The sequence below is a fragment of the Hypoxylon trugodes genome (genome assembly GCF_022578975.1).
Source record: "Hypoxylon trugodes strain CBS 135444 unplaced genomic scaffold F4822scaffold_2, whole genome shotgun sequence".
Classification (NCBI taxonomy): domain Eukaryota; kingdom Fungi; phylum Ascomycota; class Sordariomycetes; order Xylariales; family Hypoxylaceae; genus Hypoxylon; species Hypoxylon trugodes.
Genome location: NW_026250017.1, coordinates 2,756,114 through 2,770,412, shown reverse-complemented (window position 1 = coordinate 2,770,412; position 14,299 = coordinate 2,756,114). Strand labels below are relative to the sequence as shown.

The following is a 14,299-nucleotide window of genomic DNA, read 5'->3' as shown; positions in this document are numbered from 1 at the left end:
TTGGTCGTACCAGGGCATCGTGGTGCAGAATCGGGAGGGAGAGAAAACGAGGCAGCATCGAGCGTGATGCCGTGGTGATGGAACGCGGTGTTATGGCCTTTTGGCGCAGTGGGCAGGACAGCGAAACCACCCCCAGAAATTCGTCGCCCACCATAGTACAGCACAGGTTCTCTGTTCAACTCAGCTATATGCTGCTTCTTTTTTTCCATTTCTTCCCTTTTTATCTTTCCATCCTCCTTATCCTCCTTGCACATCGACTTCCCACCACCCTTACCCCTTCCCACCTTCCCGACTCCCACCAGCAACGCGCTGCACACCACGTATGCAATTTTTTTTCTTCCACCCATTTTCTCACAAGCAAAAAAGTCATTCGCGTCAAAGTTCCGTGGATTGCATCGTCCAAACTCGTAATTCTTATCGTATTTGCCCCTTAACAAATTTCTTCCCCCTACCAAATACCCTCGCCACGACGGAACCCCGAATGCATCCCACGGCAACAACCACATATAACCTTGCTTTGAAGAGTTGATGCCACTTAGCCACAAAAAATATCTTAGAGTATAGTGATAGGTTGAATTATGAATGACAACAATAGGACTACCTAAAGAAATATTTTTATGCGTCGCCACAAATTATCTGGGAAGGGAAGACGTCACAGAGCCCATGTGATAAGTCCACCAAGAAAAATACCAAAGGTGCTTAAACACGATGAAATGATTCCCAAATGAGGCCCCTTAAAGAGCCTCATTGGTACTGCATTGAGGTATACAAATCCCTCTTTACCCATCATCTAAACTGAAGGAGATTTTTTTCATTCAGTAAACCATATGCAAAACCCAATGTCAATGAATTCCTACCGTCTTCTGTTCTTTTCGTACGCCATAAGTGCATGTATGTTTCCCATTCGCCACAGAGTTCCTTGCTCTGTCGTGGAGGGTTATATGTAATGTCTTCGACGACTGAGAGTAGACCTTCACTGACTGGACCACATCCAAGCTAAGGAAAGGGTAGAAGAAAGGGTCTAGAGAGAGAAAAAACAATGACGGGTGTAGGTATGAGGGAGGACCTAAATGTAGGCGATATAAGAAGGAAAATAGGAAAGGCATTAAGGTAGATCCATGATCTTCCCTGGGTTCATGATCCACTGGGGATCAAGTGCAGACTTGATCTGCTTCATGACAGCTAGAGTGTCTGGACCTACCTCCAATAGGAGTGACTCCTTTTTACCCCAGCCAATAGAATGCTCGCCCGTGCACGTCCCTTCCATATCCAGCGCCCGCTTGACCATGTTCTTGACACACGTCTCGACTTTTTCAAGTTCGTCTTTCTTATGTCGATTATATATGATGCTCTCGTGGAAATTGCCGTCCCCGATGTGGCCAAGGATACTGGCAAATAGACCTAAGTCATCCATTTCCTTTTTGCTGATTTCAATGATGTCCGCTAGTCTGCTGAAAGGGACAGCGACATCAGTCGACCCTAAAAAAACAACACGTTAGACTCTATAGTATTTCGTCAAAGTTATCGGATAATTAAATGATCAAATGCAGCCTAAGGAATCGATTTTTTTTCAACATATTCGGGTTTGACTTACAGACTTCTTCGCCTTCTTTTCTCAGCGCGAGCATCGACCATAGAGATTCCTTCCTTGCTGACCACAAGAGTTTCTGTTCTCGGAGGTCTTTAGCGAATTCGAAGTTGCTTCCCTTATTTTGCTTGGTTATTGCCTGAACGCGGGAAACATTCTCTTTAACACTCGCTTTTGTCCCTGAGAATTTGAAGAAGAGCGTGGGCATTTCTTTCCATACGCGTGGCGCAGTTGCCCCACCAATGTTGACGACTTTCATTTGAACTTCGTCCATGATCTCCATAGCCGCGATTGGTATCCCGGTCTGCATGACTTCGGCAGCAGCCGAGGCCGCATCGCGTATCGTAGGGAATGTTACCACAGCTACGGAGAACTCTTCCGGAACAACTGCGAGTTTGAGAGTGGCTTTCATTTTCATTAGTACCCATTTTACTTCCGATGAGAACAATATTTGAGAAGCTTACCCTCAGTAACTAAGCCTAATGTTCCCTCAGAACCCACGAATAAACCGTTGAGATTATAGCCAGCTGAACTCTTCCTAGGTCGTCTTCGCGTCTTGATGACGGTCCCGTCTGCTAAGACTACAGTTAAATTGATGACCCAATCTTTCATGGTACCATATTTAACTGCGTTTGTGCCAGAGCAATTGGTGCCAATCATGCCGCCAATTTTAGCGCTCGGGCCTATAGTTTGCAGTCTGTAAGTCAGCTTAGTTCTCTGGAAAAGATTCGTCCTGACACGGTGAAGGGATGCAATATGTGGAATTGATTCCTATACTACATACGTATGGCACCTCGGAATTACGTAGGAAGGGGGTAACGACTTCTAATGGAAAAATTCACTCACCAGGATCAATAGGGAAGAAAAGACCACTACCCATTCTATTGAGTTGGTCATTGAGGTCCTGCCATCCAATACTTGGCTGGACTACAATATCCATGTCTTCCTTGTTGAACTGGACAATTTGGTCCATGTACGCGAAATCGACGCTGATACCACCGTAAGGTGCTGAGAAGTTTCCTTCCAGACTCGATCCCCCTGAATAGGGGATAATCGGTACGCGATATTTATGACAGACGCGCGCAATGGTTGATACCTGTTCTGTAGAACGTGGGTATACAACAGCAACTGGCAATCCATCGGGGTTCGTTGTTGACCATTCAGAGTAGCCATGGGCGAGAAGGTCGTCGGGATCTGTACTAATGATATCCTCCTTCTCGCCTGAAGCTGCAATCTCACGGCGGATTTGCTTAATTGCCTAGCAATTTATTTAGTAAAAGGCAGTGCACTGTTTAAACCCCGCAAGTAAAAGCTCGGAGTTTCAATGACATCGAAAGCATTGGCTTACATCTTCCATATCATCTAGTGATGCATATTGAGGGGTCGGCATCTTGCTATCGAATAGTGTAACAGCACGTTTTGGGGGGCCCTGGAGCGACGCTATAGCAAGACCAAATCCCAGTACACCAGCAGTAGCTGTCAAGGCAAACATAGAGCGGCCAGACCATTTTTGGTGATTATGGGCCTGACCCGACCACTCTCGTTCGGAGCCTTGTCCATTTCCAGGAACCGGCTTCCTTAACCGCGAGGAAGTAGAAATTGTGCGTCTCCAAGCGCAAGGGAGACGCCCAGCAAAGTGTTTGGCCGACATTTATTCCGACGTTATAATACTAAAGCCTAAACGTGCATGGGCCAGGACAAAATATATTAGATATGGTAGTATCGACGGTTAGACTGGGGATGGCTAATGGAGGTCCGAAGTAGGCCTAGGATTCCCGAACTACAGCAACAGGCCCCTTATCGACCGGGCTTGAATCCACATAAACGGCCTGTCCGATTTCCTTCGGGAACTAGAGGGCTGAATTGACTGTCTGTTCGGTTCCATACAACGCCGTAATCCAGGCCTAAGCTAAAGCAGTCCCGTCAAACAAGCAGTCTCTCAGGAGCCAAACCGAACAAACGAGTACGGACAACTGGAAACCCTTAGGAAAACCGAAAGAGGAAAGCCGAAAGCGAGCTTAGCGGGCGGGGGAATAAGCTTTCTATATATATATTTATAGTAGTTATGACTATGCGTATAAAGAATAGACAAGACTGGCCGGACGTGTAATCTCGCTTCGACCCGGTAAGAAAACGGCAGAAAGGAAGGAGAAGACCCAGAAAGCTCGTAAGAGCGGCCGGGTTTATTAATAAACCTGCGGTGCTCGGTTGAAACGAGGCCCGAAAGCAGCTGAGGCAACGTGGGCTGGGTGTAAAAGGATTCGTGGAAGGAAAACCAACTAGTTCTATTCGTCCTTATGGGAGGCACTTGTGCCCGTTTCCAGGCTCGGTGAACCTACCAAAACATGTCGAAGCATGAAGCGTGTGACTCGTCGAGTGGATCGAGACGCCAGAGCCGATCAAGGGCCCAATCAGTCACGCGGGAAGAGCATCGGTAGCGAACTACCTCTGAAGACCCTGACCAGGTATAGAGAAGGGGAAAGGCGGAGGAGGCAACAAGTTAACAGTGGAGAGAGACAATACTAGCGGACACTAGTAAAGAAGCTCGGGATAGGGAAGATATCCGTAATTGACAAGAAGCGTACACCGTGTACGCCCCCAGATGACTTTTTTATAATAGAGGCATAAAGAACCTACCTAGGTACGTAAGTGTAATACAAGGACGGCTTGCCATGTGGGAGGCAATCCCACGATTGGAAGCTGGTTGAAGGACCATGCCACGCCATGTCCTATTATCCCTAGATCTAGGTGAGGTTGGCGGTTGCTAATGACAGCAATGGGTAAGAACAAGGTCCACAAGTACCTAGCTAGGTATGTTGACGTTAGAACCAAACCGTCATCTGCACTACTGTACGGCAACGAATGAGGATTAAGGCCGAGTTATAGACCAGGGACAAGGGTGGGCACCGAGGGTGTGGGAGTGGGAAGATATGCCAATGTAGCTATTTAGTATGAACAAGGAGAATTGAGGGGCAAGAAAGGCAGAAGAGTCGTATGGCCTATTGCTATGATGGGAAGTTGACAGGGCTAGTTGAAGGAGATGTTGGGAGGTGCCGGAAAAACGATAAAGAAAAAAAAAAAAAAATAAAAGGAAAAAAGGAAAAAAATAAAATTATAAAAAACAAGGCGGAATCGAAAATTCTGGTCTTGGTACCACATCCGATCCGTGTACCGTGGGGTTCGTGCCGCTACATACCTCTGCAAGCCTCTTATGTAGTGGGCGTTTTGCCCAGGGCAGTGCAGTTCCATCGCTATGAACTACATGTAGGTACAAGAACAGCTGCATCTATACGTACTTCAGGTGCCGTGAACGAATTGAATTGGTCGTCCTGTCAGTCTGATAAAGAAATGATTTTCCTACCATGTTTGGTCCAGTACCCAAAAATGAGTATCATAGGAGACGGTGCGATTCGAGATAATAAATACTGTTATCTCGTTGGAACTCTGACTTACATACGCCCCAGCACGCGACACAACGATTCTTGTATGCATGATAGACGGCCTTTTTGCAGAGATAGGATGCCGAACTAGAAAGCTGGGAGGCTACCGGTTGGAGGGTTCGAGACCGATCTGCCGCTATAAGACCAGGTAGTAGATGGTAGCACACAAATTATGTTGTGTGTATGTGTGTGCGTATAGGGTGTACCTGGGGTTAGAGACACCCTGAATGGTCGGCAACGTGCAAGCATTCGAGACCCTTAAAGGAATATACATGCGTGATATTCCACACCACCATCGCGAAAGACGATATGTGTATGGTTAGTCAAGAGGGAAGAGAGGTATCGACTTCGTATAGACTCATGAAGAGGAACGGGAGAAGAGGGTGAATTGAAGAGGAGGTGGAGGGGCAAGTCACAAAGTCAAGACCGCTAGTTAGGTATTTAGAGTGAGGGGTAAAAAAAGAGAAAAAGACGGCGAAAAAAGACAAAGTATTTTATTAGTGATACAATTATCAATCGAATCGTCGAAGCTTTTAGTGGATACATAGTACAGAAAACGGCGTGATACCCCTGTATTTTACAACATTGGGAAAGTATACCTAGGTAGACATCATTGCACTTTCCTAACCATCTGTCCTAGTCTTGCTAATTGTCTACGACGTTAAGAGCGATCACTGAAGGCCGAACCTTTTTCCTATTCGAGTTAGTAAACCGTTTTGCGGCTAACACCAAAATAAGTACGATGTAGCAGCCAGCTTCACTTTATGTAGGTATGGCTATATTTGTGCTACCTAAGCTAAATATCTGCGGAAAAAAAAAGTTGAGTCAAGATCGTCTAATGTATTTGCGCGTTTATTGTATAATCCTCGAATTCTAGTCATCTACTCGACTCTAGGTACGATCTACTGTGTCCCAATTGATAGCGTGTACATTGTTATAAGTTCAATGGGTGGCCTCAGAAGGTCAACTTCATCTTGGCTTACTAAGCACAGTATATGGAAACTGCTGCATATCGGCCGGTATATGCATTCATGATGCGTAGATCCTGCATTCTAGAGCCCAAGGATCCGCGATGCACTTCAAGGACAAGGATAGTGTCATTTATGTCGTCTCATCGATGCATAATCCAGTCCGAATGCGGCCGCCCCAAAGCCTCGGATGCCAAAGGCTGAACTCAAGCCATTAATATATGTAAGATGATTGGTGCTGTGTCCTCGCTGGATCTAGTATAGCTTGCGATAGAATGGCAGGCTTACATGTCGAACTCCTGGCAAGAAGGGTCATGTGGAAGCATTTGAAGAGAATGTGCTACCTGACAATCGGGAAATGGCTCAAAAGTCGGCAGTCTCTGCTCAGATTACCCACATTATTATATTGTGTACAAAGTCTTGATTTAAAACTCCGGTCGTTGTCTCGTTGCTGTTCCCGCCGACTGGACTGAGGACAACCTATCCAAAAGGGCATATCCTACCCAATAAAGGGGAAAATAAAGGGAAACGCAGCTTTCACTTACTGCATGTCAGAGCTACATATTGCCAGCCACGACAATCGAGGGAAGTAAATGGCCTATGACAAGAAGACAACACTTTCGAGCTAGAATAAGCCGGTCCGGAGGGGATAGAAATAATGGCGACTGTCAACCAACCACCAATTTTAAACTTTTAATCGAAGCAAACGCCGTTCTAGTTCCCGTTGTGTCATGAAGTCGTCAGTCATCGCTGCGGTGTAACAGCCATGCTAAACGACACCAGACGTGTAATATATCAAAGGTGAGTCTGATTCAGGCTGATTCTAGCTGCGGTGCAAATGTTGCCCTGAAGTAACGTGAACTGCACGCAGCCGTCCCGGGACTTGGGAGCCTACCCCAGACTTTTACATATTTAACAGCCCCATGAGCAATTCTGCAGGGGTTGATGATAGCCTTGAGAGCTTCCCAAAACAGGGAGCTCCTAGGCCCACAAGATTCTAGTGTAGTAGTAGCTGTTAGTAATGTGTCTAGAGCGAAGCCTAACGAGTCCTGCAAGAGTAATATTGAACAACTACTCTTTCGAATCTAGAATGTTTTTATGGGGATCAGCTTATCCGTCAGTAATTTATGGGAGTGGTGGGGTGTTACCCGAAAAATCTCACGGCATCTGTTCAATATAGTACGCACAGATTCGCAATGAATAAAAGAAGGACGTCTATTTGCTGTAATGTCCTTCAAGATTTTTTTCCCAGTGACGACCAATGCCAAGGATAGGTGGAAATTTTCTTGTCGTGATCGGAAGTAACTCGACCTTGGTGGGATCCTCGAATTATTTCTCTCATGCAACAAACAGCCTGCTATTCTGCCAAGATTGTCCAAGGGCCGAAGACTTTTTCAAGGACGCAAATTGAGAGATACTTACTATAAGAAAATAAAGATAAAACAGCAAAAAAGAGACCTGTAATTTCCTAATACGCATGAGTACCTGGGACTTGACCCAAATCGTGTTAAGATCTTCATGCGCGACTGCTGGTAAAGGGGTGGTCTCACTTTCGCTATTGTTGGAAATCTTGCCCGCAGCTCACCAGTTGCAACCCATTGCGTAGCTCATCACAACGCTTATCGCCGGCTGAGAAGCCCAAGGAGTGGTCCGGAGATACATGAACAGCCTGCTACAACCCGCACTGTATTGAGCTGGCTAACTTAGACCACTCACTCTCTTTAGATACAGTAGTATTGTAGGCGGAGATTGACATCACTATACGTAGAGACCATTGTACGACCTCCGATACCCAAGACTTGCAATGGCTGTTTTGCTAAGTTGTCGTACACGGATGACCCGGACAAAAAATGAATGAAAGTCGGTCAGAAGTCAGGTAACAATCGGGCCGCAGGCCAAGAAGACAAGGAGAGAGGAACGAGCCTACACACCTGCAGCTCGCGTGCTTGCCGTAAGTTCTAGAGGGGTTTTCCCTCACCTGATATCCAAGAAAGCAGAACTGTGACTCTGCGGGAAACGGAGCGGCTGCGGACTTTTTTTCTTCTTCTTCTTTTTCCCCTTCTCTCATCCGTGTTAAAGGAATGGGCTTGCAGAAAGAGGACGCAGAACGCGTAACGAGTACTGGCTACCATAAAAACTTGTACGTCGGTACGGAACATGCAATTGTGCTTCTGAAGCACAGATCTTGACTGGATTCGATAGTGTGCTGCAAGGTCGGACAGAGCTTGAACGGGAAGCAGTAGGCGATGCTTGACCGGATCAGTGTAACCCTCATACCAAGCTACAGCCGTGCCAGGTCCAAAACTTCGGGTACATTGGTGGAAAGTAATTGGGTATATAAGAGAGATAAGTCGATGCAAGAGGAGTTGATAATGAGAATTATGGATGATTAATATCCATCGATGACCGGTGTTCTAGGGAAAGTGAACCGCGATTTCGGGCGCAGATTATCCACTTTTGAGATGGGAATGGAAATGTCGACATGCCCAAAAATCCATCCGATGCTTGGGCTAAAAAGGTGTGCTCCGGCGAACAAGGCCCCTGGTCGCTCGGTGTGGATATGTGCGCGTCATGATTGGATTCTCGGCCTTCCCGGTCGATCAACTAACTACTTACGTATAAAAGATCCTACAAATTGTGATGAAGAATATGAGGCTGACGGGAGATCTCCCGGGCCCTGACAAAAGGAAGAAAAAAAAAGTAAAGAAATAAGGTAAGATTCAGCGGGTATGCTTCTGTAAAAGTGCAGTAAAATTCAGGGGCACAGCGGGAGCGGCGGGAGAAACCCGGTCGGAATTCGGATATCCCCCATGTGATTATATAATAAAAGTACATCTTCTTAAGTACCTACAGGACCGTCACCTGCAACTTAATCTAAAGAAATCAACCACAAAATGCCATCCGATTTAATATCAAAAAAATTTCTTGCTTCGAGAAAAATCTAATCAACTCTTCCCCGCAACCTAACAATGGATGAGGTCACGAGAAGACCGTTTCAGCTGTACACTTCACCAACATTAAACATTACAAAAGCGGCTCGTATCGATATTGCTTACCATACCAAGCAGAACCTAGTATGCCTATACATTCCACACATCCCATACGATAATATCCGTTTGATTAAAACAGACCGCCATTTGACTTCTATTAGACCGCATTACATCCACCTGCCATCCCATCGATACCCAATCTTGTTTACCTATCTGGGTTATTTTTCGATCACACGACTTGAACGAAAACATCATATCTTGCTAGAATACCAAGACACGGGAAACAAGGTAACAGTAAAAATAATAACCCTAATACCTCGCTGTGACATGCATGTCGCCCTACCACCTCGACATGATGCTACTCTCCCATATGCCAAATGGTTAATTGATGTGCTACCCCCAGACTACCGTCGTATCTAAGCCTACAAAGTTTTAAGCCATCGCATTATTGATTGGTTGGAGGCGTCTCCATACACATCGTGTGGGCATCAGTGGCGAATGTACGATCGACTGTGCTCATGAGGTCGCAAATTAGATTCACTCCGCCCGAGCCTTATTATGACTTACATTACTAGCATAATTACACCGGTCGAAATGACCAAGGATCGCATTTAGCTAAATGGTTTTTGTCTGGTCAATTCTACTATGACAGAGCCTACCGCGGCTAGCTATATGGGCACTTTGTGCGAATGGGCAGCGTTAGCTGTCAATGCATGTTGAAAAGTCTTAGCCGGAGCTAAACCAAGTGCAAGATAAGGGGAAACACAAATGCCAGCTTATTGTCGAAGGCTACATCATAATCATGCGATTCCCTTCCCTGAAAGTGGATACGGATATCCGGACATAGGAAAGGGGTCGTTGTCGTGGTGCAAATTCTAGAGGCTCTATACATCGTCAAGACGTAGACCTCGATTCAATCGTAGATTCTCTACCAGCCCAAGATTCAAACGAAATACGCATATTATAAGTGCCTTTTGTTGTGGGACATAAGGCTGCATTACTATGGTGGAATATACACACCAATCTCTAGTCTTGCTTGATCTTCGTCATCAATCGCAGCAGTCCTAGGATATGTATTTACTCGTCTTATGAAGTAAAACCAACTAGGATGAAACGAATCTCGATTCACTACTTCCGATAAATGTGTCGTCGCATCCGCCTATCCACCTAGGTACTTATCATATGGTAGCCATAATACTGAAGCCTAAATCCACAAAGATAAAACGCCAGCTAGATACCCACGTCCACACAAGTTGTGCGATGTAGCAGTCTCAAAATGACAACTCGCCGATGCATAATAAGCTCAAATGTGACTACCAAATTCTACGGATCGATCCGAATTGTCTCAGTCACTATTGAGGTTGTGGTTAGGTGACGTGAAACAGGTATGGATAGTATAGGCCGATAGGGGATGAGGGTGAGGCTGTTGGTGAATCACTGGGGTGCGATCCGGCGAATAAACTCTCCCGAATGGTATAATAAAAGGGGTCTTTGATATTAACGCAAATTTGGTAGTGAGACGGTCCTTGGTGCTGTGCTTCTTGTTATTGCCACCTGGCCTAGATATAAGCACTGGACTTGAGTTTGTTTCCGGCCTTAAATGATATCTTGGGTATAGTATGAGATCTCACGAAAGCCATATCTTTTAATGTTCTTGATTATTTTTTATTTTATCGAAAGGTGCGCTCCTAGCTTTATAACCTAGAGCTTCTATATATATAAACTAAAGGTGAGGATCCCGGCTCGAATTATATACTGTTGAGCTAGGCACTTAACCCTTAATTGGTCGACCAGCGCCGACGAGCAACAGTATGCCTAGCTGAATGCCCGGCTTCTGTTGGTGTCGCATAATATGATCCGGTGCTCATGCCGGTAACGTTGCGTCTGCTTGAGCCCACAAGTATTGAGGGACATGCCTTCCGTCCCCAAACCGGCACATCTGGTATGCTGTATTAGCTCCAGCTTGGCCTATCCTCAAGGAATTATGCGGCACTTACTCGACTCATAATAACTCTTCTAGTTTCGTGCTGCGGAAACAGAAGACATCCACTGCTATTACTTCGGTAATAATCAACTAGGGATGGTGAATGATAAGTGCTACGATTCTCAATCGTCACTTGGAAGTTTTCTTGTTCTTTCTATCCCTCTGCCTCTTCCCATCCTTTTTCTCTTTCTTCTTTTTCTTCCGCGGCGCTTCTGATTCGGCATCAGATTCAGCGCTAGGTTCGGCAGAGGGGTTGTTGGAACCTTCGGCTTTACGCTTGTCACCAAGCTTCGCAGCCTTCAGGGCAGCTTTAGCACGCTCTTTGGCGATCATCTCGGTCAACTTAGTATTGACAACCTTGTTATTGTTCTCCGCTAGGTCGGCTCGGATGAATCGAATGGCGGCTTCCTTATTCAGGCTTTGTTCGGGCTTTTGCGGGGGGTTCTCGGCATTCTTGATTTTGTCGAAGTATTGTCGTACGCGGCTAAGTTCTTTAAATACGGGATGTTCTTTCGCGTTGACACCATTGAGTCGGAGGGAAGCTAGATAAATAGTTAGAATGATAAGGGTGAGGGAAGGCAGTAATATGCGCCTACAAAATAGCATCGACTCGAGGGAATAGGTCGCAAGAACATATAGCTTGGCCTTGTCGAGTAAGGGCAGCTTGTTAGCTACATCTGAAATGTTGCCGAGAATAGGCTGTAGAGCTTCTTCGAGATTATCAATTTCATCATCTAATTGCTCTAATTGCGGCAAGATATTTGTAGGATCCATCTTGAAAGGATCTCAAGCTGTACGCCGGAGATGCGCGATTGCTTGAGGATTGGATGAGTAGGTCTAAGATTATCGCATTCTCGGCACTGGCAGGTGTCGCGAGTGAAAGAATTATGGCGGTGACGTATGGCAGAATATTTAAATCGGATAAAGATAAGAGCGAATCTCAGATAAGGTTCCGAATAAATGGGTCCCAACCGTACCAATCACAGGCCTTCTAATTCTTGACCATGTTAGTGCAATGGGTCCTTTCATGCCGAATCAGGTCTCCCTCTAAGAAAAAAAAAATAATATCGCCGTCATGAACGTCAAGACGTCGAAGGAACGGATTCCACCAACCTACGATTCAACCCATTGAATCCGTTCTATGAATGGTCTGACGGCGACTTCCTGGGTATCGCCACTCTGAAGTTGTAGTATATTCTTTCTACTTCATCTTCTCTTACAATAGTTTATTTTTTATTCTTTTTTTATCTCCCTCAAATGGTTCAGGTTCAACCACAACCATCCTGACATCGATCTCGTTGTCTCGAGATTCCTCGCCTCCGCCATACCAATGACATGACACCATACAGATAACCACCACAGTCTTCCATCCTGTATTCCCATATTTTTCGCCGGCCGCTTTCGCGGGCACCAGCGCGAATACCCAACAGATCTACAGTATGGAATCGCGATAGCCTCTTTGTGGGCCGGGGGGCCTTCAAGCGCCTGTCTGCTGTTGCCAGCATGGCATTGAGCCTACAGCCGCGGACCGATGGTTTTCGTCTCGATCCTCCTCCATATTTTCCACCTACTTTCCCGGCCCAAACACCACCGAGTCAAAGTCCGAATGAGAATTCTCCAAAATATCCCTTCTATAGGCCGCCGCCACTTGTCAGGCCGGTATACCCACGATTATCCTCGCAAGCAACGGCTACGGTAGAAGAAGTCGAACCAGATGTGGAACCGGAAGTTGTTCAGGAACTACCAACGGTCAAACTGTCAAAAAAGATTCATGTCCTTGGTTTCGATCCTAACGCCAAGTTTGTCGTTCATGCTCTCGCCGCCGTACCAGGGCTTCCTCCAGTTCAACTGCTTACCCACCGTACTCAAACCATGACATGTTGGGGACAAGAGGGCAGGGCCATCACTGTCTACAATAGTGGGAAGATGGGAAAGGGAAACATAACCTCGCGCGAGATTCCCTGTCCAGAGCATATCGGTCTTGGGCACAGCATAGCCCAGCTCGAGCGTGGTGGCTTCTTCCTGCATAATATCGTCGTCAGCACTATAAACACAGCTATCTGCAACAGTCTTTTTGCCCTTCGTCATCGTATCGATCGTCGAACGACTATTTGCTTGTTGAATACGGGACTTGGAATGATGGAACAATTAAATGAACGTGTCTTTGATGATCCGGGTACGAGACCTAATTACGTATTAGGCCATAGCAGACATATACTTCGAAGACACTCTCATCACAACAAGTATTCTCTTGACCACAAATCCGGCAATTTACTGCTTTACGCTGTCCCTAGAGACTACGAAGACCCAGACCTAGATTTAGAGACGGCACAACATCTCAGCAAGCAACATGTCCACAACTTGATCGCCCTGCTCTCCTCGGCCGAGGATCTTAAAGCAACTGAGGTATCATGGGAAGCGTTCCTACATGCAAAGTTGCCCGGGATGATTTTCCAATCCCTCGCCAACACGATATCGGTGATTATGGGTTGTAGTTTTGACCAACTCCGGAAAAACAAGCACGCGATGGATTTTTGGGAGAGGTTGTCTCGTGAAACGCTGCATATCGTCACGTCACTTCCGGAATTCCAGAACAATGCGGACCAAACAATGCTTAAAGCCTTCACGAAGGAGTCATTTGCAAAGAGACTCAAGCAAAGCTTACGTCAATGCGACAAATATAGTACATGGATCTCGATGATCCGGAGGGGTTGGCTTCCCCCTGTGGATCTTATCAATGGGTACTTCGTAAAGCGGGCTAAGGAACTCGAGCTTAGCTACTCAATGAATAGCTTGGCGATATATATTGTTAAAGCAAGATATGCGAGCAGACGTAACGAGCTCGAAGCTGATATTCCTCTTAGCTTGATGGCAAAAATGGACGATCAAGATAAGATCAGTAGTAGTCAGGACGGGTACGATCCGAACGTGGACATAGAGCTAGATTAAGCGAGCCAAGTCCCCCCTATTGTATATATTGTACACTTGAACGCACATCATCTGTATAATGAATTATAGATAACGTTAGAACATGTTAATTGCATGAAGATTCGCTCCCTTCCCATCGATGAGATCTTCGAAGGCTACGGCTCACAACCTATAGCAATTGACTGAAAGATTAAGAGACGAGCTATTCCAATATTACCAATCATGTTAGACTAGATATCATAGCCCAGTTACTCCCGCAAGAAACGCAAGAAATTACTGGAAAAGTTGTACACATAAGCATGTGGGACTTTTGACAACCTGTATGCAACCTACTTCGACAGGTATCTAGTCGTTCTGGCTAAGTTGAGAGAACTACCTAGCAAGGCATTGTCCTACGCAAT

General features: G+C 45.9%; 3 protein-coding genes across 3 annotated transcripts; 1 reads left to right on the top strand and 2 right to left on the bottom strand.

Moving 5' to 3' along the window:
* Positions 1–805: 805 nt before the first annotated feature.
* On the bottom strand, positions 806–3,591 carry F4822DRAFT_132680 (FAD-linked oxidase-like protein). Its single transcript, XM_051452735.1, has 5 exons — positions 2,937–3,591; positions 2,435–2,846; positions 2,053–2,271; positions 1,595–1,993; positions 806–1,479 (listed from the first exon to the last, which is right to left on the bottom strand). The coding sequence occupies exons 1-5, from the start codon at positions 3,237–3,239 to the stop codon at positions 1,106–1,108; spliced, it is 1,707 nt and encodes a 568-aa protein (XP_051318338.1). The 5' UTR covers positions 3,240–3,591; the 3' UTR covers positions 806–1,105.
* A 7,038-nt stretch (positions 3,592–10,629) lies between these two features.
* On the bottom strand, positions 10,630–11,875 carry F4822DRAFT_391403 (Sas10/Utp3/C1D family-domain-containing protein). Its single transcript, XM_051457123.1, has 3 exons — positions 11,567–11,875; positions 10,984–11,512; positions 10,630–10,925 (listed from the first exon to the last, which is right to left on the bottom strand). The coding sequence occupies exons 1-2, from the start codon at positions 11,742–11,744 to the stop codon at positions 11,100–11,102; spliced, it is 591 nt and encodes a 196-aa protein (XP_051318337.1). The 5' UTR covers positions 11,745–11,875; the 3' UTR covers positions 10,630–10,925; positions 10,984–11,099.
* A 124-nt stretch (positions 11,876–11,999) lies between these two features.
* F4822DRAFT_132628 (uncharacterized protein) lies at positions 12,000–14,127 on the top strand. Its single transcript, XM_051452734.1, has one exon. The coding sequence runs from the start codon at positions 12,474–12,476 to the stop codon at positions 13,917–13,919; it is 1,446 nt and encodes a 481-aa protein (XP_051318336.1). The 5' UTR covers positions 12,000–12,473; the 3' UTR covers positions 13,920–14,127.
* Positions 14,128–14,299: the final 172 nt, after the last annotated feature.